This window comes from Salmo trutta, unplaced genomic scaffold, assembly GCF_901001165.1.
Source record: "Salmo trutta unplaced genomic scaffold, fSalTru1.1, whole genome shotgun sequence".
In the NCBI taxonomy this organism is placed as follows: Eukaryota; Metazoa; Chordata; class Actinopteri; order Salmoniformes; family Salmonidae; genus Salmo; species Salmo trutta.
This window is the reverse complement of record NW_021823456.1, coordinates 693,264-716,596: the sequence shown is the minus strand read 5'-3', so window position 1 is coordinate 716,596 and position 23,333 is coordinate 693,264. Positions and strand designations below refer to the sequence as shown.

The 23,333-nt window shown below is 43.9% G+C and overlaps 1 protein-coding gene across 5 annotated transcripts in view; it reads left to right on the top strand.

Annotated features, from left to right (window-relative positions):
* Positions 1-23,333, top strand: part of arhgef39 (Rho guanine nucleotide exchange factor (GEF) 39) — a gene marked incomplete in the record, with an annotated part of 179,260 nt that overhangs the window by 128,779 nt on the left and 27,148 nt on the right. For all 5 annotated transcript variants that reach the window (XR_003877491.1, XR_003877494.1, XR_003877493.1 and 2 more), the window contains 2 exon segments: positions 4,592-4,662; positions 17,874-18,002. Coding sequence is in view for 1 of the 5 variants with exons in the window: in XM_029749033.1 (XP_029604893.1) it covers positions 4,592-4,662; positions 17,874-18,002 (200 nt within the window).

Here is a 23,333-nt window from a genome sequence, read left to right as displayed (position 1 = left end):
GCTTTGTCTCATCTTGTGTTCACCTGAATGAAGATAAAGACACACCTCCTATCTCTGTATCTGTGGAACAACAGAACATCTCTTGACCAGGTAGAAAGGAACGAAAGAGTGTGTAGCGTACTAAGACTCCTCTCTCCCTCCCTCCCTCTCTCCCTCTCTCTCCCTCTCTCTCCCTCCCTCTCTCTCCCTCGCTCTCTTCCCTCTCTCTTTCCTCCCTCTCTCTTTCTCCCTCCCGATCTTTTTCTTTCCCTCTTTCCCTCTCCTTTCGTTCTCCATCTCTCCTCCAGGTGTTAAAGTTCTCCGTCAGTGCGACAGATGTCCGTCTCATGGATTCTGGAGAGTTTGGGTGTGGGGGGGGGCTGGTTTGGAGATGACAATTCTGAAATATTTTATTTCTCTGTTACTGAACTGACATGCGTGATTGTTGCTGACAGTGTTCATATGAAGGGAATTAAATAGTCTATAATGCCCTCCAGCGGTGCTCAGCTCAGACAGCAGTGTGTAGTCTACTGTAATAGTCTGTAAAGCCCTCCAGCGGTGTGTAGTCTACTGTAATAGTCTGTAAAGGCCTCCAGCGGTGTGTAGTCTACTGTAATAGTCTGTAAAGCCCTCCAGCGGTGTGTAGTCTACTGTAATAGTCTGTAAAGCCCTCCAGCGGTGTGTAGTCTACTGTAATAGTCTGTAAAGCCCTCCAGCGGTGTGTAGTCTCCTGTAATAGTCTGTAAAGCCCTCCAGCGGTGTGTAGTCTACTGTAATAGTCTGTAAAGCCCTCCAGCAGTGTGTAGTCTACTGTAATAGTCTGTAAAGCCCTCCAGCGGTGTGTAGTCTACTGTAATAGTCTGTAAAGCCCTCCAGCGGTGTGTAGTCTACTGTAATAGTCTGTAAAGCCCTCCAGCGGTGTGTAGTCTACTGTAATAGTCTGTAAAGGCCTCCAGCGGTGTGTAGTCTCCTGTAATAGTCTGTAAAGCCCTCCAGCGGTGTGTAGTCTCCTGTAATAGTCTGTAAAGCCCTCCAGCGGTGTGTAGTCTCCTGTAATAGTCTGTAAAGCCCTCCAGCGGTGTGTAGTCTACTGTAATAGTCTGTAAAGCCCTCCAGCGGTGTGTAGTCTACTGTAATAGTCTGTAAAGCCCTCCAGCGGTGTGTAGTCTCCTGTAATAGTCTGTAAAGCCCTCCAGCGGTGTGTAGTCTACTGTAATAGTCTGTAAAGCCCTCCAGCGGTGTGTAGTCTACTGTAATAGTCTGTAAAGCCCTCCAGCGGTGTGTAGCTGCTGGTAAAGTAATTCAAAGCCTCTACTTTATCACTCAGCGTGGAACTTTCCTCTGCTACTATTTTTTACATGTAATGGAGTTATTAAACTAAACCAGACATCTAACTAGTCCTGTAATGGTGTTATTAAACTAAACCAGACATCTAACTAGTCCTGTAATGGTGTTATTAAACTAAACCAGACATCTAACTAGTCATGTAATAGTGTTATTAAACTAAACCAGACATCTAACTAGTCCTGTAATGGTGTTATTAAACTAAACCAGACATTTAACTAGTCCTGTAATGGCGTTATTAAACTAAACCAGACATCTAACTAGTCCTGTAATGGCGTTATTAAACTAAACCAGACATCTAACTAGTCCTGTAATGGTGTTATTAAACTAAACCAGACATCTAACTAGTCCTGTAATGGTGTTATTAAACTAAACCAGACATCTAACTAGTCCTGTAATGGTGTTATTAAACTAAACCAGACATCTACTAGTCCTGTAATGGTGTTATTAAACTAAACCAGACATCTAACTAGTCCTGTAATGGTGTTATTAAACTAAACAGACATCTAACTAGTCCTGTAATGGTGTTATTAACCTAAACCAGACATCTAACTAGTCCTGTAATGGTGTTATTAAACTAAACCAGACATCTAACTAGTCCTGTAATGGTGTTATTAAACTAAACCAGACATCTAACTAGTCCTGTAATGGTGTTATTTAAACTAAACCAGCCATCTAACTAGTCCTGTAATGGTGTTATTAACTAAACCAGACAACTAGTCCTGTAAGGTATAATCCTAACTAGCCTGTAATGGTGTTATTAACCTAAACCAGACATCTAACTAGTCCTGTAATGGTGTTATTAAACTAAACCAGACATCTAACTAGTCCTGTAATGGTGTTATTAAACTAAACCAGACATCTAACTAGTCCTGTAATGGTGTTATTAAACTAAACCAGACATCTAACTAGTCCTGTAATGGTGTTATTAAACTAAACCAGACATCTAACCTAGTCCTGTAATGGTGTTATTAAACTAAACCAGACATCTAACTAGTCCTGGTAATGGTGTTATTAAACTAAACCAGACATCTAACTAGTCCTGTAATGGTGTTATTAAACTAAACCAGACATCTAACTAGTCCTGTAATGGAGTTATTAACCTAAACCAGACATCTAACTAGTCCTGTAATGGTGTTATTAACCTAAACCAGACATCTAACTAGTCCTGTAATGGTGTTATTAAACTAAACAGACATCTAACTAGTCCTGTACTGGTGTTTATTAAACTAAACCAGACATCTAACTAGTCCTGTAATGGTGTTATTAAATAAACCAGACATCCAACTAGTCCTGTAATGGTGTTATTAAACTAAAACCAGACATCTGACTAGTCCTGTAATGGTGTTATTAAACTAAAACCAGACATCTAACTAGTCCCTGTAATGGTGTTATTAAACTAAACCAGACATCTAACTAGTCCTGTAATGGTGTTATTAAACTAAACCAGACATCTAACTAGTCCCTGTAATGGTGTTATTAACCTATACCAGACATCTAACTAGTCCTGTAATGGTGTTATTAAACTAAACCAGACATCTAACTAGTCCTGTAATGGTGTTATTAACCTATACCAGACATCTAACTAGTCCTGTAATGGTGTTATTAAACTAAACCAGACATCTAACTAGTCCTGTAATGGTGTTATTAAACTAAACCAGACAACTAACTAGTCCTGTAATGGTGTTATTAAACTAAACCAGACATCTAACTAGTCCTGTAATGGTGTTATTAAACTAAACCAGACATCTGACTAGTCCTGTAATGGTGTTATTAAACTAAACCAGACATCTAACTAGTCCTGTAATGGTGTTATTAACCTAAACCAGACATCTAACTAGTCCTGTAATGGTGTTATAAACTAAACCAGACATCTAACTAGTCCTGTAATGGTGTTATTAAACCTAAAACCAGACATCTAACTAGTCCTGTACTGGTAGTTATTAACCTAAACCAGACATCTAACTAGTCCTGTAATGGTGTTATTAAACTAAACCAGACATCTAACTAGTCCTGTAATGGTGTTATTAAACTAAACCAGACATCTAACTAGTCCTGTAATGGTGTTATTAAACTAAACCAGACATCTAACTAGTCCTGTAATGGTGTTATTAAACTAAACCAGACCATCTAACTAGTCCTGTAATGGTGTTATTAACTAAACCAGACATTTCTAACTAGTCCTGTATGGTGTTATTAAACTAAACCAGACATCTAACGAAGTCCTGTAATGGGTGTTATTAACCTAAACCAGACATCTAGACTAGTCCTGAATGGTGTTATTAACCTAAAACCAGACATCTAACTAGCCTGTAATGGGTGTATTAAACTTACCAGACATCTAACTAGTCCTGTAATGGTGTTATTAAACTAAACCAGACATCTAACTAGTCCTGTAATGGTGTTATTAAACTAAACCAGACATCTAACTAGTCCTGTAATGGTGTTATTAAACTAAACCAGACATCTAACTAGTCCTGTAATGGTGTTATTAAACTAAACCAGACATCTAACTAGTCCTGTAATGGTGTTATTAACCTAAACCAGACATCTAACTAGTCCTGTAATGGTGTTATTAACCTAAACCAGACATCTAACTAGTCCTGTAATGGTGTTATTAAACTAAACCAGACATCTAACTAGTCCTGTAATGGTGTTATTAAACTAAACCAGACATCTAACTAGTCCTGTAATGGTGTTATTAAACTAAACCAGACATCTAACTAGTCCTGTAATGGCGTTATTAAACTAAACCAGACATCTAACTAGTCCTGTAATGGCGTTATTAAACGAAATCAGACATCTAACTAGTCCTGTAATGGTGTTATTAAACTAAACCAGACATCTGACTAGTCCTGTAATGGTGTTATTAAACTAAACCAGACAACTAACTAGTCCTGTAATGGTGTTATTAACCTAAACCAGACAACTCTACAGTAGAATAGTTGGTGTCTGTTTGTCTATTTCCACTGACAGGAAGGGTCTTGGTTGTTAGGAGGAAGTTGTCAAATAGCATTTTGACAATGTCTTCTTTGAACACACACACACACACACACACACACACACACACACACACACACACACACACACACACACACACACCCTACTGTCTGGCTGCTTGAATAGTACTGTGTCAAAATGACAAAGCCCTGTCCGATCTGCTTACTCTAAACTTTCTGTGATTTGTGGTTGTTTTCCTGTTTTTAGATTTAGAAGTGTACCGAGTTCACATTGACCTTGTTTATCTGTGTGTCTTCTCTGTTGTCAGGTACAAGCATTTCTTACGGGATCTGTCAGAGAACACTAGTCCAGACTACCCAGAGTTCCAACAGCTTTCAAGTAAGTGTCTCTCCTCTCCCTGCTGCACGCACTGCTCAGCTCGCTCAATAATCACTGTTCTTGCATCACAAATGACATCCTATTTACCTATTTAGTGCACTACTTTTGACATGGGCCCTATCACCATATAGGGAATAAGGTGTCTGTCATTTGGGACTCAGCCACTGCGATTCTTCAAGGTAAATACAGTATCGACGGATTAACCTCAGCATCGTGTATAGTCTTTCGTAGTCAAGAGATCTGTCTCAACGCTGAAGACTTTGGGATGCGTCCCAAATGGCACCCTATCCAATTTATAGTGCACTACTTTTGCAGAGAGCCCTATGGGCCGTGGTTAAGGGTGGTGCACTACGTAGGGGTCAGGCCGTGGTTAAGGGTAGTGCACTACTTTTGCAGAGAGCCCTATGGGCCGTGGTTAAGGGTAGTGTACTACGTAGGGGTCAGGCCGTTGTTAAGGGTAGTGCACTACTTTTGCAGAGAGCCCTATGGGCCGTGGTTAAGGGTAGTGCACTACTTTAGCAGAGAGCCCTATGGGCCGTGGTTAAGGGTAGTGCACTACTTTTGCAGAGAGCCCTATGGGCCGTGGTTAAGGGTAGTGTACTACGTAGGGGTCAGGCCGTTGTTAAGGGTAGTACACTACTTTTGCAGAGAGCCCTATGGGCCGTGGTTAAGGGTAGTGCACTACTTTTGCAGAGAGCCCTATGGGCCGTGGTTAAGGGTAGTGCACTACTTTTGCAGAGAGCCCTATGGGCCGTGGTTAAGGGTAGTGCACTACTTTTGCAGAGAGCCCTATGGGCCGTGGTTAAGGGTAGTGTACTACGTAGGGGTCAGGCCGTTGTTAAGGGTAGTGCACTACTTTTGCAGAGAGCCCTATGGGCCGTGGTTAAGGGTAGTACACTACTTTTGCAGAGAGCCCTATGGGCCGTGGTTAAGGGTAGTGCACTACTTTTGCAGAGAGCCCAATGGGCCGTGGTTAAGGGTAGTGCACTACGTAGGGGTCGGGTCTTTGTTAAGGGTAGTGCACTACTTTTGCAGAGAGCCCTATGGGCTGTGGTTAAGGGTAGTGCACTACGTAGGGGTCGGGTCTTTGTTAAGGGTAGTGCACTACGTAGGGGTCAGGCCGTGGTTAAGGGTAGTGTACTACGTAGGGGTCAGGCCGTTGTTAAGGGTAGTACACTACTTCTGCAGAGAGCCCTATGGGCCGTGGTTAAGGGTAGTGCACTACTTCTGCAGAGAGCCCAATGGGCCGTGGTTAAGGGTAGTGCACTACTTCTGCAGAGAGCCCTATGGGCCGTGGTTAAGGGTAGTGCACTACTTTTGCAGAGAGCCCTATGGGCTGTGGTTAAGGGTAGTGCACTACTTTTGCAGAGAGCCCTATGGGCCGTGGTTAAGGGTAGTGCACTACTTTTGCAGAGAGCCCAATGGGCTGTGGTTAAGGGTAGTGCACTACTTTTGCAGAGAGCCCAGTGGGCCGTGGTTAAGGGTAGTGCACTACGTAGGGGTCGGGTCGTGGTTAAGGGTGGTGCACTACTTTTGCAGAGAGCCCTATGGGCTGTGGTTAAGGGTAGTGCACTACTTTTGCAGAGAGCCCTATGGGCCGTGGTTAAGGGTAGTGCACTACGTAGGGGTCGTTCCATCACCATCTCAGATGGTTCTGAAATCATTCCTATAGTTACAAAACAGATCATATTTAACGTTGCTGCAACATTTATTTAGTTTAACTATACATTTGAAGCTAATCGATTGGCCGTTTTTATCTTATAGGGGGGTTCGTACACTGAACAAAAATATAAACACAACATGTAAAGTTTTTGTCCCATGTTTCATAAGCTGAAAAATAATGATCACGGAAATGTAATTTCTCTACCATAAGCCACCTCCTTCACAACCACAGACCACGTGTGGGTGAGCGGTTTGCTGATGTCAACGTTGTGAACAGAGTGCCCCATGGTAGCGGTGGGGTTATGGTATGGGCAGGCTTAAGCTATGGACAACAAACACAATTGCATTTTATCGATGGCAATTTGAATGCTCAGAGATACCGTGACGAGATCCTGAGGCCCCGTTGTCGTGCCAATCGTCCTCCTCCATCACCTGATGTTTCAGCATGATAATGCACGGCCCAATGTCGCAAGGATCTTTACACAATTCCTGGAAGCTGAAAATGTCCCAGTTCTTCCATGGCCTGCGTACTCACCAGACATGTCACCCATATTGAGCATGTTTGGGATGCTCTGGATCGACGTGTACGACAGCGTGTTCCAGTTCCCGCCAATATCCAGTAACTTCGCACAGCCATTGAAGAGGAGTGGGACAACATTCCACAGGCCATAATCAACAGCCTGATCAACTCTATGCGAAGGAGATGTGTTGCGGTGCATGAGGCCAATACATCATGATATTACCAGGTTCTGACCATTTTAGATGGTGCTGTTCCAGGTAATACATTTAAAAAAATCCAATGCAAGTCAATGGTACCTGCATTAGCATTTTTATGCTTCATGTCAGAATCATCCTAAAGTGTATATACTGTATTTTTTTTTTTTTATGACTTGGGACAGCACCATCTAGTGGTCAGAACCTTTTAATATTAGGATGTAGGATGGGAACATAACTTGACTAATGACTAATTTATCTGAACAGGAGGGGGAAAAAAACTAAATTCACTGGGAATGCATTACATAGGATGAAGAAACAATACTCCAAGCCACAGCTCCATACTACTTGGGATTGGTGTGCGCGCGGTCCGTGGGTAGCTTTGGAACCACCCATAGGGTGCCATTTGGGATGCAGACTCAGTAGCACATCGTGTGAAGAGCAGGTTGATGTTGCTGTCACAGTAGTTTGATGTTCTTCACCGTTCTTAGTTTGTCAGGTTTAGCAGTGGGCCCAGTACAGGCTGGGATGAGATGGCAGCGGGCCCAGTACAGGCTGGGAGGAGACAGCAGCGGGCCCTGTACAGGCTGGGAGGAGATAGCAGTGGGCCCAGTACAGGCTGCGAGGAGATAGCAGCGGGCCCAGTACAGGCTGGGAGGAGATAGCAGTGGGCCCAGTGCAGGCTGGGAGGAGGTAGCAGTGGGCCCAGTGCAGGCTGGGAGGAGATAGCAGCGGGCCCAGTATAGGCTGCGAGGAGATAGCAGCGGGCCCAGTATAGGCTGCGAGGAGATAGCAGTGGGCCCAGTACAGGCTGGGAGGAGATAGCAGCGGGCCCAGTACAGGCTGGGAGGAGATAGCAGCGGGCCCAGTACAGGCTGGGAGGAGATAGCAGCGGGCCCAGTACAGGCTGGGAGGAGATAGCAGCGGGCCCAGTGCAGGCTGGGAGGAGAGAGCTGCGGGCCCAGTACAGGCTGGGAGGAGATAGCAGCGGTCCCAGTACATGCTGTTCTGTGAGGATAGGATGAAAGCACTTGGCAATGCTGAACGTTCGTCTAAATTCTCAATGTGGATTTTAACTTAATTAATGGGGACCAGATCTGAGGATATTAAGCGGAGCGATATATTAATAAATAAAATCTTCATCTGATCTCCAACATCAACAGAGAGAAGCACACCACCCCGATAATGACTAATTCCAATCGTCAAATAACAGCAAATCCGACTTAAGCGCAAATGTACACAAGGAATTATTTATGGGCATCAATTAAAATCTTCATTGGCTGCGTGCTGCTTTTGCTTACAAATTAAAACAGCCGCTCACTGGTAAGATGAAGGTACATCTCTGAATGATCTCTCTCCTCTCCTCCATCCCTTTTCTCTTCCGTCCCCCCTCTGCCCCTCTTCCTCTCCTCTCCCCTCTTCCTCCCTCTCCCCTCTTCCTCCCTCTCCCCTCTTCCTCCCTCTCCCCTCTTCCTCTCCTCTCCCCTCTTCCTCTCCTCTCCCCTCTTCCTCCCTCTCCTCTTCCTCCCTCTCCCCTCTCCTCTTCCTCCCTCTCCCCTCTCCTCTTCCCCCCTCCCCTTTCCTCTTCCCCCCTTTCCTCTCCCCTCTCCTCTCCCCTCCTCCTCCCCTCTCTCCTCCTCCCCTCTCTCCTCCATCCCTCTCTCCTCCATCCCTCTCTCCTCCATCCTCTTCCTCTCCTCCGTCTCTCTCCCCTCTTCCTCCATCCTCTTCCTCCCCTCTCCCCTCTCCTCTTCCTCTCCTCCATCCCTCTCCCCTCTTCCTCCCGTCTCTCCTCTTCCTCTCCTCTCCCTTCTTCCTCTCCTCTCCCCTCCCCTCTTCCTCCCTCTTCCTCCCCTCTTCCTCTCCTCTTCCTCTCCTCTTCCTCTCCCCTCTTCCTCCCCTCTCCTCTTCCTCCCCTCTTCCTCCCCTCTTCCTCCCCTCTTCCTCTCCTCTTCCTCTCCTCTTCCTCCCCTCTTCCTCCCCTCTTCCTCCCCTCTTCCTCCCCTCTTCCTCCCCTCTTCCTCTCCTCTTCCTCCCCTCTTCCTCTCCTCTCTTCTTCCTCTCTTCTTCCTCTCTTCTTCCTCTCCTCTTCCTCCCCTCTCCTCTTCCTCCCCTCTCCTCCCCTCTCCTCTTCCTCCCCTCTTCCTCTCCTCTTCCTCTCCTCTCCCCTCTCCTCTTCCTTTCCTCTCCTCTTCCTCTCCTCTTCCTCTCCTCTTCCTCCCCTCTCCTCCTCCCCTCTCTCCTCTTCCTCTCTCCTTCCTCCCCTCTCCTCTCCTCTTCCTCTCCTCTTCCTCTCCTCTTCCTCTCCTCTTCCTCTCCTCTTCCTCCCCTCTCTCCTCTTCCTCTCCTCTCTCCTCTTACTCTCCTCTTCCTCCCCTCTCCTTCCTCTCCTCTTCCTCCCCTCTCTCCTCTTCCTCTCCTCTTCCTCCCCTCTTCCTCTTCCTCTCCTCCATCCCTCTTCCTCCCCTCTTCCTCCCCTGTCTCCTCTTCCGCTCCTCCATCCTCTCCTCTCTCCGCTCCTCCATCCTCTTCCTCCTCTTCCTCTCTCCTCTCCTCCATCCTCTTCCTCCTCTTCCTCTCCTCTTCCTCTCCTCTTCCTCTCCTCCATCCCTCTTCCTCCTCTTCCTCTCCTCTTCCTCTCCTCCATCCCTCTTCCTCCTCTTCCTCTCCTCTTCCTCTCCTCCATCCCTCTCCCCTCTTCCTCCCGTCTCCTCTTCCTCTCCTCTCTCCTCCATCCTCTTCCTCCCCTCTCCCTCATTAGCGCTGCTTTTCTAAACTCTTCATCTTTTTATGAGAAAAGTGAAATCTCAGTTTAGTTAGTTATCCTGGTTGTATTGTAAAGGGAATTATTTAGAAATGGCCCCAGACGGATCACATTGTATCTGATTATCAAACTAACGAGTTGAGAGAAGACTCAGGAGGCTTTGTTGTTTTAATGCTCCTCTTGTTGTTTTGTTTGTCTTGTTGTTTTGTTTGTCTTTCTCTGTGTGGAATCAACAGCGTTGGTTAGAATTGTTGTAATTGCCGTACTTCAAGAGTTTTCCTCAGCCACTCTCTGTGTGCGTGTGTGCGTGTGCGTGTGCGTGTGTGTGCGTGCGTGCGTGACCTCACACTGCGCTCTTAATATGCTCTCCGTGAACCACCAACCCACCACAAACCACTCAACACAACGCACCCCCCTTAAAAACACTCCAACCCTGTGAAAATATGAAGAAGTTAACTTCACGAAGCTTCACTTTAACTGCGTACTATTTCAACATCATTCATAAATGAAATAAATGACGTGTTCAACAACAACAAAATAATGTAAGTGGAAACGTGTTCTCAGAACGAGTATTGGGTTTATGTTTGTATTATTAATGTGAAGGCTGTGCTGCGTCTGAAATGGTATACACATATGACCCTGGTCATAAGAAGTGCACTATGTAGGGAATATGGTGGCAGATGGGACGTACCCACAACTGAACTGATCTGAGGCAACAGCGCTGTAATTACCAAACTGTTGTTTTTATTAAAAGAGGCAATAAAGACAAATCGAATGAAGATTATTCAGAAACCATAACAGCCTCTCTCCCAACCCGCAGATGGATGGCTTTGTTTGGTCTTTTTGGTTTCGTAACGTTGTAATTTGTTGTGGAGATAAGCGTCCCAATTAGGACGGGATTATTTCATCTATCGTAGAGGGGGGGGGAAAAAGACGCAGACCGCCTCGAGGCTCGAGCATCGTCGAGTTCATACACTGGGTTACGTCCCAAATGCACTACTTTAGACCAGAGCCCCCCCCCCAGTCAAAAGTAGTGCACTACGTAGGGATTAGGATGCCGTTCAGGTAGTAGACTGACTGTTGTTGCAACGCTAATTTGAAAACAAGAGGCAGAAGGTTGGGTTTGAAGTTAGACTCCATGTGTCTGTTTGTTAGATGTTATTTTGTATGTGATAAGGATGTAAACATCTACTGCACTAATTATTACCTGGGACGTCACTACGTCACTATTAACTGGGACGTCACTACGTCACTATTAACTGGGATGTCACTACGTCACTATTAACTGGGATGTCACTATTAACTGGGATGTCACTATTAACTGGGATGTCACTACGTCACTATTAACTGGGATGTCACTACGTCACTATTAACTGGGATGTCACTACGTCACTATTAACTGGGATGTCACTACGTCACTATTAACTGGGATGTCACTACGTCACTATTAACTGGGATGTCACTACGTCACTATTAACTGGGATGTCACTACGTCACTATTAACTGGGAGTCACTAAGTCACATTAACTGGACGTCACTACGTCACTATTAACTGGGATGTCACTACGTCACTATTAACTGGGATGTCACTACGTCACTATTAACTGGGATGTCACTACGTCACTATTAACTGGGATGTCACCCTTACGTCCTATAACTGGGAGTCACTATTAACTGGATGTCACTACGTCACTATTAACTGGGACGTCACTATTAACTGGGATGTCACTACGTCACTATTAACTGGGATGTCACTACGTCACTATTAACTGGGATGTCACTATTAACTGGGATGTCACTACGTCACTATTAACTGGGACGTCACTATTAACTGGGATGTCACTACGTCACTATTAACTGGGATGTCACTACGTCACTATTAACTGGGATGTCACTACATCACTATTAACTGGGATGTCACTATTAACTGGGATGTCACTATTAACTGGGACGTTACTATTAACTGGGACGTCACTATTAACTGGGATGTCACTACGTCACTATTAACTGGGATGTCACTACATCACTATTAACTGGGATGTCACTATTAACTGGGATGTCACTATTAACTGGGATGTCACTAACTGGGATGTCACTACGTCACTATTAACTGGGACGTCACTACGTCACTATTAACTGGGATGTCACTATTAACTGGGATGTCACTATTAACTGGGACGTCACTACGTCACTATTAACTGGGATGTCACTATTAACTGGGATGTCACTATTAACTGGGACGTCACTACGTCACTATTAACTGGGATGTCACTATTAACTGGGACGTCACTATTAACTGGGACGTCACTACGTCACTATTAACTGGGATGTCACTATTAACTGGGACGTCACTATTACCTGGGATGTCACTACGTCACTATTAACTGGGACGTCACTACGTCACTATTAACTGGGACGTCACTACGTCACTATTAACTGGGATGTCACTACGTCACTATTAACTGGGATGTCACTACGTCACTATTAACTGGGATGTCACTACGTCACTATTAACTGGGACGTCACTATTAACTGGGATGTCACTACGTCACTATTAACTGGGATGACGCTACGTCACTATTAACTGGGATGTCACTATTAACTGGGATGTCACTATTAACTGGGATGTCACTACGTCACTATTAACTGGGATGTCACTATTAACTGGGATGTCACTATTAACTGGGATGTCACTACGTCACTTAACTGGGATGTCGCTACGTCACTATTAACTGGGATGTCACTACGTCACTATTAACTGGGATGTCACTACGTCACTATTAACTGGGATGTTACTATTAACTGGGATGTCACTACATCACTATTAACCTGTTGAGGACAGACGTTCCGCTAGCAGAACCCCTAGCCAACAGCCAATGGCATCGCACGGCGCGAAATACAAAACCAACTAAAATACCACAATTCAATTTTCTTAAACAACTATTTTACACCATTTTAAAGATAGGACTCTCGTTAATCCAACCACATTGTCCGATTTCAAAAAGGCTTTACAGCGAAAGCAAAACATTAGATTATGTTAGGAGAGTACATAGACACAAATAATCACACAGCCATTTTCCAAGCTAGCATATAATGTCACATAAACCCAAACCACAGCTAAATGCAGCACTAACCTTTGATCTTCATCAGATGACAATCCTAGGACATTATGTTATACAATACATGCATGTTTTGTTAAATCAAGTTCATATTTATATCAACAAACAGCTTTTTACATTAGCATGTGATGTTCAGAACTAGCATACCCCCCGCAAACTTCTGATGAATTTACTAAATTACTCATGATAAACATTGACAAAATATATAACAATTATTTTAAGAATTATAGATACAGAACTCCTTTATGCAATCGCGGTGTCAGATTTTAAAATAGCTTTTCGGCGAAAGCACATTTTGCAATATTCTGAGTACATAGCTCGGCCATCACGGCTAGCTATTTTGACACCCACCAAGTTTGGGGCTCACTAAACTCAGAATTACTATTAGAAAAATTGGATTACCTTTGCTGTTCTTTGTCAGAATGCACTCCCAGGACTTCGACTTCAATAACCTCGTCCATCTTCTGTTCTGGGCCTGACCCTGCTCTCTGATCCCAGGCCATTTCCTCTGATCTGATTTAAGGTCATGGTTTATAAATGATCACACACACACAGTTTCATGGTCTAAACTCCATTCATACTCACGGTAATCCTTCACTACACAGGATACAAACAAACTACAGTTTAACTTGAAACGTGTTACATTTTGACAGAATCCGTCACGTAGAATTAGGCATAATGATTACGGCTCTAGATTGCAGGAAACGGCTTTTTCAGGTGAAAAATACCAAATTCTTCAACTTCAGGACCGCCCCCCTCCAGACCGCCCACCAGCCATCCACACGTACTTTGTTACCCCCCTCAGATTTTGGGGGTTAATGATGGCCCTGTATGTGATCATATACAAATGTAAGCAAATGACCCGCGGCTGAATCTAGTTGATTGGCCTGCTTTGTTTCGGGTTCAGTTTCTCACAGAGCTTGTTGGCTAACCCTAAGCCTTAGCTGTAAACCCAACGACCCAGGCTACTAAACCTGACAAGTTCTACGAGGCAGTACCACCAGGAATAATGTTTGAAGGAAGTGGTGTTCTGTTAAGCTCAGTAAGGAGAGGAGAGGTGTCCTGTTAAGCTCAGTAAGGAGAGGAGAGGTGTCCTGTTAAGGTCAATAAGGAGAGGAGAGGTGTCCTGTTAAGGTCATGAAGGAGAGGAGAGGTGTCCTGTTAAGGTCAATAAGGAGAGGAGAGGTGTCCTGTTAAGATCAATAAGGAGAGGTGTCCTGTTAAGGTCAATAAGGAGAGGTGTCCTGTTAAGGTCAATAAGGAGAGGTGTCCTGTTAAGGTCAATAAGGAGAGGAGAGGTGTCCTGTTAAGATCAATAAGGAGAGGAGAGGTGTCCTGTTCAGGTCAGTAAGGAGAGGATAGGTGTCCTGTTAAGGTCAATAAGGAGAGGCGAGGTGTCCTGTTAAGGTCAATAAGGAGAGGAGAGGTGTCCTGTTAAGGTCAATAAGGAGAGGTGTCCTGTTAAGGTCAATAAGGAGAGGTGTCCTGTTAAGGTCAATATGGAGAGGAGAGGTGTCCTGTTAAGGTCAATATGGAGAGGAGAGGTGTCCTGTTAAGGTCAATAAGGAGAGGAGAGGTGTCCTGTTAAGGTCAGTAAGGAGAGGAGAGGTGTCCTGTTAAGGTCATGAAGGAGAGGAGAGGTGTCCTGTTAAGGTCATGAAGGAGAGGAGAGGTGTCCTGTTAAGGTCAATAAGGAGAGGAGAGGTGTCCTGTTAAGGTTAATAAGGAGAGGAGAGGTGTCCTGTTAAGGTCAGTAAGGAGAGGAGAGGTGTCCTGTTAAGGTCAATAAGGAGAGGAGAGGTGTCCTGTTAAGGTCAATAAGGAGAGGAGAGGTGTCCTGTTAAGATCAATAAGGAGAGGAGAGGTGTCCTGTTAAGATCAATAAGGAGAGGTGTCCTGTTAAGGTCAATATGGAGAGGAGAGGTGTCCTGTTAAGGTCAATATGGAGAGGAGAGGTGTCCTGTTAAGGTCAATAAGGAGAGGAGAGGTGTCCTGTTAAGGTCAATAAGGAGAGGAGAGGTGTCCTGTTAAGGTCAGTAAGGAGAGGAGAGGTGTCCTGTTAAGGGCAATAAGGAGAGGAGAGGTGTCCTGTTAAGGTCAGTAAGGAGAGGAGAGGTGTCCTGTTAAGGTCAATAAGGAGAGGTGTCCTGTTAAGGTCAATAAGGAGAGGAGAGGTGTCCTGTTAAGGTCAATAAGGAGAGGAGAGGTGTCCTGTTAAGGTCAATAAGGAGAGGAGAGGTGTCCTGTTCAGGTCAGTAAGGAGAGGAGAGGTGTCCTGTTAAGGGCAATAAGGAGAGTGGCTTGTTTAACCAAACGAGTGCTTCTGATTATGAAAGACTTCATAAGGAGAGGTGTCCTGTGTTTTCACACAGTTAGACTGTGACTGCTGAGGGCCCAACCTGTGTGTGTGTGTGTGTGTGTGTGTGTGTGTGTGTGTGTGTGTGTGTGTGTGTGTGTGTGTGTGCCCGTGTGCCCACCCGCCCACAGCACAGACCAGAAGCACTCTAATTATGTGGCTGGCTACACACCCTTGCAGTAGGCAGATCTAAGCCAATCAGGAGTGTTTTCACGTTTTAATTTGTGCACCCCTGGTCAGCTCTCAACAGGGGGTGATGATGCAATCAAACACAGCTGTGTGTGTGTGAATGAGGCCTTGGACTCAAACAAACCCTTCATCATAAGAGTCACTAGTCACTCTGACTGGATGGAAGCGGTGTGTTGTCTGGTTACATGTAGAGAACATACTACACCATGTGTTGTTGTCTGGTTACATGTAGAGAACATACTACACCATGTGTTGTTGTCTGGTTACATGTAGAGAACATACTACACCATGTGTTGTTGTCTGGTTACATGTAGAGAACATACTACACCATGTGTTGTTGTCTGGTTACATGTAGAGAACATACTACACCATGTGTTGTTGTCTGGTTACATGTAGAGAACATACTACACCATGTGTTGTTGTCTGGTTACATGTAGAGAACATACTACACCATGTGTTGTTGTCTGGTTACATGTAGAGAACATACTACACCATGTGTTGTCTGGTTACATGTAGAGAACATACTACACCATGTGTTGTTGTCTGGTTACATGTAGAGAACATACTACACCGTGTGTTGTCTGGTTACATGTAGAGAACATACTACACCATGTGTTGTCTGGTTACATGTGGAGAACATACTACACCATGTGTTGTTGTCTGGTTACATGTAGAGAACATACTACACCATGTGTTGTCTGGTTACATGTAGAGAACATACTACACCATGTGTTGTCTGGTTACATGTAGAGAACATACTGCACCATGTGTTGTTGTCTGGTTACATGTGGAGAACATACTACACCATGTGTTGTTGTCTGGTTACATGTGGAGAACATACTACACCATGTGTTGTCTGGTTACATGTGGAGAACATACTACACCATGTGTTGTCTGGTTACATGTAGAGAACATACTACACCATGTGTTGTCTGGTTACATGTGGAGAACATACTACACCATGTGTTGTCTGGTTACATGTGGAGAACATACTACACCATGTGTTGTCTGGTTACATGTGGAGAACATACTACACCATGTGTTGTCTGGTTACATGTAGAGAACATACTACACCATGTGTTGTTGTCTGGTTACATGTAGAGAACATACTACACCATGTGTTGTTGTCTGGTTACATGTAGAGAACATACTACACCATGTGTTGTCTGGTTACATGTAGAGAACATACTACACCATGTGTTGTCTGGTTACATGTAGAGAACATACTGCACCATGTGTTGTTGTCTGGTTACATGTAGAGAACATACTACACCATGTGTTGTTGTCTGGTTACATGTAGAGAACATACTACACCATGTGTTGTTGTCTGGTTACATGTAGAGAACATACTACACCATGTGTTGTTGTCTGGTTACATGTAGAGAACATACTACACCATGTGTTGTTGTCTGGTTACATGTAGAGAACATACTACACATACTGAATAGGTAGACGGACCCAGACAGGGTCAGTAGGTAGACGGACCCAGACAGGGTCAGTAGGTAGACGGACCCAGACAGGGTCAGTAGGTAGACGGACCCAGACAGGGTCAGTAGGTAGACGGACCCAGACAGGGTCAGTAGGTAGACGGACCCAGACAGGGTCAGTAGGTAGACGGACCCAGACAGGATGAATAGGTAAACGGACCCAGACAGGATGAATGTCCTGAATATAAAATGTTATGTTTGGGGGCAAATCCTGTGCAACACATTATTGACGACCACTCACTCTCCATATTTTTCAAGCGTTGTAATCGTTAAGGAATGGGGAGTTTTTCATCATTAAAAAAATAAACAGAATAGACCTAAGCACTGTGAAAACCTTAAACATGGTTCAGTCTGCTTTCCACCAGACACTGGGAGATGAATTCTCCTTTCAGCAGGACAATAACCATAAAACACAAGGCCAAATCTACACTGGAGTAGAAAACAGTGAATATTCCTGAGTGGTCGAGTTACAGTTTTGACTTAAATCTACTTGAAAATCGATGGCAAGACCTGAGCTTGAAGAATAAAATAAAAACAATTATTGGCAATCCAGGTATAACTGAATTCAGGTGGGACTTACCCAGAAAGACACAGCTGTAGTCTTTGCCAAAGGTACTTCTACAAAGTATTGACTGAGGAGTGTGAATACTTACATAAATTAGATTTCTGTATTTCATTTTCAATACATTTGCAACAATATCTAAAAACGTGTTTTCACTTTGTCGTCATTGGGTGTTGTGTGTAGATGGGTGGCCATACTATCTATATTGAATTCAGGCTGTAACACAACACAATGTGGAATAGGTCAAGGGGTATGAATACTTTCTGAAGGCACTGTAGCTACTTAAAGGGGTAGTCCGGGGTGTTTCAATAATCCATTCTGGCACCTAACCCTCATTTGTCTACCCATGATGCTTTAGGGTCGGGGAAGCTGGTCTCTGAGGTATCCCAGCGTATCCAGGACAACGCCCGCAGCCATGACAACCACCTGCAGCTGCGGCGGGTGCAGAAACTGCTGAAGGGGAGAAAGACCAAGGTGATGGCTCCAGGTTGGTTCTGTTTCTGATTACATTCCTCTCTCTCTTACTCTTTCTCTCTCACACTACCCCTCACTCTCTACCTCTCTCACTCTCTCTTTTAAATTCAATTCAAAGTGCTTTATTGATGTTGTGACTTTACATTCATTAATCTGATGACTTATTTATTTAATCAACTAAATAGGGTAACAATTAAACATATATTTTAAATGAATCATATAACAACTAATTCATTAGGATTTTTGGGGCACCACGGAAGAGATTGTTTAAAGAATCTCCAGAATTCAACTCTAGAAGATATATCTATTTCATCGATAAACATTCATCTGATTAATCATTACCTCATATCATCATTCTGAACAGTCATCTGATTAATCATTACCTCATATCATCATTCTGAACAGTCGTAACCTTGGATCTGCAGAAACCCCAGCCTTACTTATGATTCAGTACTACACACATTGGTTTAATTATTTACTAGCTAACTAAATAATAACACAGAATAAACATACACCCTTTACATGAAACAAAGGTCCCTAGTGGACTGACAAAATATGGCGGCTTGTACACATTGACATGGAGGGGGGGAGAGAGAAAAATACACTTATTGTTGAAACGTTTCAGAACTATTCTCACATTAATCATATAGTAGCTAGCCAGCCGTGTTGACGGTTCTCATTGGTGATGAGCATAGTAGGATAGTCTCACTTAGATTCGCTTTTTCTAGATATTTGACTCGATAGCTAATCAGCTCTACCAATGATTGTCTTAGAGGGGAGTTTGTTTTCCCCCTCGTGTCGGTATTCAGGATTCGGACCACTTTGGACATGAGCTGCAGCTCGCCGTCTTTGTGGTCTAAAGGAAGGTGACTTTATTTCTTCACCTCGTGTTGAGGTTCAAAGTTCCAACCATTTCAAACGTGTAGCTCCCGCCTCACGTTTCCTGGTCTGAATGTTGATTTCTCTCCCAAGCCTTTATGCACTCTGGTGAAACGGAGTCAGTTCCATCAGTCTGACACGCTCTCTGACCTCACTCCGGGGCGTGACTACTAACTTTGAACAGTTTATAGGAGATGGATTCTCTTATACCTCCTAACATCACATTCATATCTTAACAAAAATACTTTCATCATTTTTTTTCATATTTCATATGCAACATTAAGGATGGAGACTTCATACCTGGAGTGTAAATATTTTTCAAGTTGTAGTTTTCCACTTTATAACGTTTTTAATGACATCACAAAATAAAAAACAATATGACGTTAGTTTTCTATAGATCATCTCTCTCCCCACGTTCTTATGTTAGAAATATTGTTCCAGTATTCCATTTTTGAATGTGTTAAAAGTTTCGGTGGGAAAAAGTCTTAACAAAGATGATTCCTTGGTAGATTTTACTGGAGGGGAAAAGAGAGAGTCGTCCTCTGTAATTTACAACAGGTTGTGAGCTGTCAAACCGGCCCAGTTCCCTCCTCCCCTCTTCTGTGGGTGAGAGAAGGTCTGGTTATTTGTAAACCCTTGCCAAGCTGATTTGACCCATTCTAAACGCCACAGGACAGTCATGACATTGGCATGGGAAACAAATGTTAACATTGCCAAACCAAAGTGAAATAGATAATAAACAAAAGTGACCAAAACAATAAAACATGTACAGTAAATATTACACTCACAAAAGTTCCAAAAGAATAAAGACATTTCAAATGTCATTGTTTATTTACAGTCTTGTAGCGATGTGCAAACAGTTAAATAAACATAAATATAGGTTGTATTTACAATGGTGTTTGTTCTTCACTGGTTGCCCTTTTATTGTGGCAACAGGTCACAAATCTTCCTGCTGTGTTTGCACATTGGTATTTCACCCAGTAGATATGGGAGTTTATAAAAAATAGATTTATTTTCTAATTATTTGTGTGTCTGTGTAATCTAATGGAAATATGTGTCTCTCTGGTCAAACATTTGTCAGGAGGTTAGGAAGTGCAGCTCATTTCCCACCTCATTTGTGGGCAGTGTGCACAGCCTCCCTCCTCCCTCCAGCCCCCATCAAGCTCTACTTCCTCACTCCATACATCTCTCCAGCATCCACCTCTCCAGCCCCCACCCATCTCTACGCCCCCACCCATTTTGGCGGCCTTTCTCAATAGCAAGGCTATGCTCACTGAATCTGTACATAGTGTCTCTAATATTGGTCATGCATTTGGGCAGGAGGTTAAGAAGTGCAGCTCAGTTTCCACCTCATTTTGTTGGCAGTGTGCAGATAGACTGTCTTCTCTTGAGAGCCAGGTCTGCCTACGGCGGCCTTTCTCAATAACAAGGCTATGCTCACTGAGTCTGTACATAATTCACAGTGGTCAGGTAATCTGCCACTGTGTACTCTCTGTTTAGGGTCAAATAGCATTCTAGTTTGTTCAGTTTACACATTGGAAATAATTATTTTTGTTTTCTCATGGTTTGGTTGGGTCTAATTGTGTTGCTGTCCTGGGGCTCTGTTTGTGTTTGTAAAAATACAGTGCCATGCAAAAGTATTCATCCCCCTTGCCATTTTTTTTCTTATTTTGTTGCATTACAACCTGTAATTTAAATGGATTTCATCTAATGGACAAACACAAAATAGTCCAAATTGGTAAAGTGAAATGAAAAAAATAACTTGTTTCAAAAAATCCTAAAAAATAAAAAACGGAAAAGTGGTACGTGCATTCACCCCCTTTGCTATGAAACCCCTAAATAAGATCTGGTGCAACCAATTACCGTCAGAAGTCACATAATTAATTAGATTGCACACAGGTGGACTTGATTTAAGTGTCACATGATCTCAGTGTATATATACACCTGTTCTGAATGGCCCCAGAGTCTACAACACCACTAAGCAAGGGGCACCACCAAACAAGCTGCACCATGAAGATCAAAGAGCACTCCAAACAGGTCAGGGACAAAGTTGTGGAGAAGTACAGATCAGGGTTGGGTTATAAAAAAAATATCAGAAACTTTGAACATCCCACGGAGCACCATTTGATCCATTATTAAAAAATGGAAAGAATATGGCACCACAGCTAACCTGCCAAGAGAGGGCCGTCCACCAAAACTCCCAGACCAGGCAAGGAGGGCATTAATCAGAGGCAACAAAGAGACCAAAGATAACCCTGAAGGAGCTGCAAAGCTCCACAGCGGAGATTGAAGTATCTGTCCATAGGACCACTTTAAAAGTACACTCCACAGAGCTGGGCTTTATGGATGAGTGGCCAGAAAAATTCCATTGTTTAAAGAAATTATAAAGCAAACACCTTTTGGTGTTCGTACAAAAGGCATGTGGGAGACTCCCCAAACATATGGAAGACGGTACTCTGGTCAGATGAGTCTAAAATGTAGCTTTTTGGGCATCAAGGAAAATGCTATGTCTGGTGCAAACCCAACACCTGTCATCACCCCGAGAATACCATCTCCACAGTGAAGCATGGTGGTGGCAGCATCATGCTGTGGGGATGTTTTTAATTGGCAGGGACTGGGAAACTGGTCAGAATTGAAGGGAATGATGGATGACGCTAAATACAGAGAAATTATTGAGGGAAACCTGTTTCAGTCTTCCAGAGATTTGAGACTGGGACGGAGGTTCACCTTCCAGCAGGACAATGACCCTAAGCATACTGCTAAAGCAACACTCGAGTGGTTTAAGGGGAAACATCTAAATGTCTTGGAATGGCCTAGTCAAAGCCCAGACCTCAATCCAATTGAGAATCTGTGGTATGACTTAAAGATTGCTGTACACAAGCAGAACCCATCCAACTTGAAGGAGCTGGAGCAGTTTTGCCTTGAAGAATGGGCAAAAATCCCAGTGTCTAGATGTGCCAAGCTTATAGAGACATACCCCAAGAGACTTGCAGCTGTAATTGCTGCAAAAGGTGGCTCTACAAAGTATTGACTTTGGGGGGTCAATAGTTATGCATGCTCAAGTTTTCTGTTTTTTTGTCATGTTTGATTCACAATAAAAAATATTTTTCATCTTCAAAGTGGTAGGCATGTTGTGTAAATCAAATGATACAACCCCCCCCCCCCAAAAAAAAATCTATTTTAATTCCAGGTTGTAAGGCAACAAAATAGGAAAAATGCCAAGAGGGTTGAATACTTTTGCAAGCCACTGTAGACCCAGGACCAGCTTGCTTAGGGGACTCTTCTCCAGGTTCATCTCTCTGTAGGTGATGACTCTGTGGGGTCTGTTTGTGAACAGAGACCCAGGACCAGCTTGCTTAGGGGACTCTTCTCCAGGTTCATCTCTCTGTAGGTGATGACTCTGTGGGGTGTGTTTGTGAACAGAGCCCCAGGACCAGCTTGCTTAGGGGACTCTTCTCCAGGTTCATCTCTCTGTAGGTGATGACTCTGTGGGGTCTGTTTGTGAACAGAGCCCCAGGACCAGCTTGCTTAGGGGACTCTTCTCCAGGTTCATCTCTCTGTAGGTGATGGCTTTGTTATGGAACGTTTGGGAATCTCTTCCTTTTAGGTGGTTGTAGAATTTAACGGCTCTTTTCTGGATTTTGATAATTAGCTGGTATCGGCCTAATTCTGCTCTGCATGCATTATTTGGTGTTCTACGTTGTACACGGAGGATCTTTTAGCAGAATTCTGCATGCAGTCTCAATTTGGTGTTTGTCCCATTTTGTGAATTATTGGTTGGTGAGCGGACCCCAGACCTCACAACCATAAAGGGCAATGGGTTCTATAACTGATTCAAGTATTTTTAGCCAGATCCTAATTGGTGTGTTGAATTTTATGTTCCTTTTGATGGCATAGAAGGCCCTTCTTGCCTTGTCTCTCAGATCATTCACAGCTTTGTGGAAGTCACCTGTGGCGCTGATGTTTAGGCCAAGGTTTGTATAGTTTTTTGTGTGCTCTAGGGCAACGGTCTCTAGATGGAATTTGTATTTGTGGTCCTTGAAACTGGACCTTTTTTGGATCACCATTGTTTTGGTCTTACTGAGATTCACTGTCAGGGCCCAGGTCTGGCAGAAGCTGTGCAGAAGATCTAGGTGCTGTTGTAGGCCCTCCTTGGTTGGGGACGGAAGCACCAAATCATCAGCAAACAGTAGACATTTGACTTCAGACTCTAGTAGGGTGAGGCCGGGTGCTGCAGACTGTTCTGGTGCCCTCACCAATTTGTTGATATATATGTTGAAGAGGGTGATGCTCAAACTGCATCCCTGTCTCGCCCCACGGCCCTGTGGGAAGAAGTTAATTCCTATTTTAACCGCACACTTGTTTGTGTACCTGTCTCTTTCTCTACTGTTCTCTCTCTACCTCTTTACCTCTCCTCTCTCTCTACCTCTCCTCTCTACTTCTCCACAGCTCTCTTTATATCTCT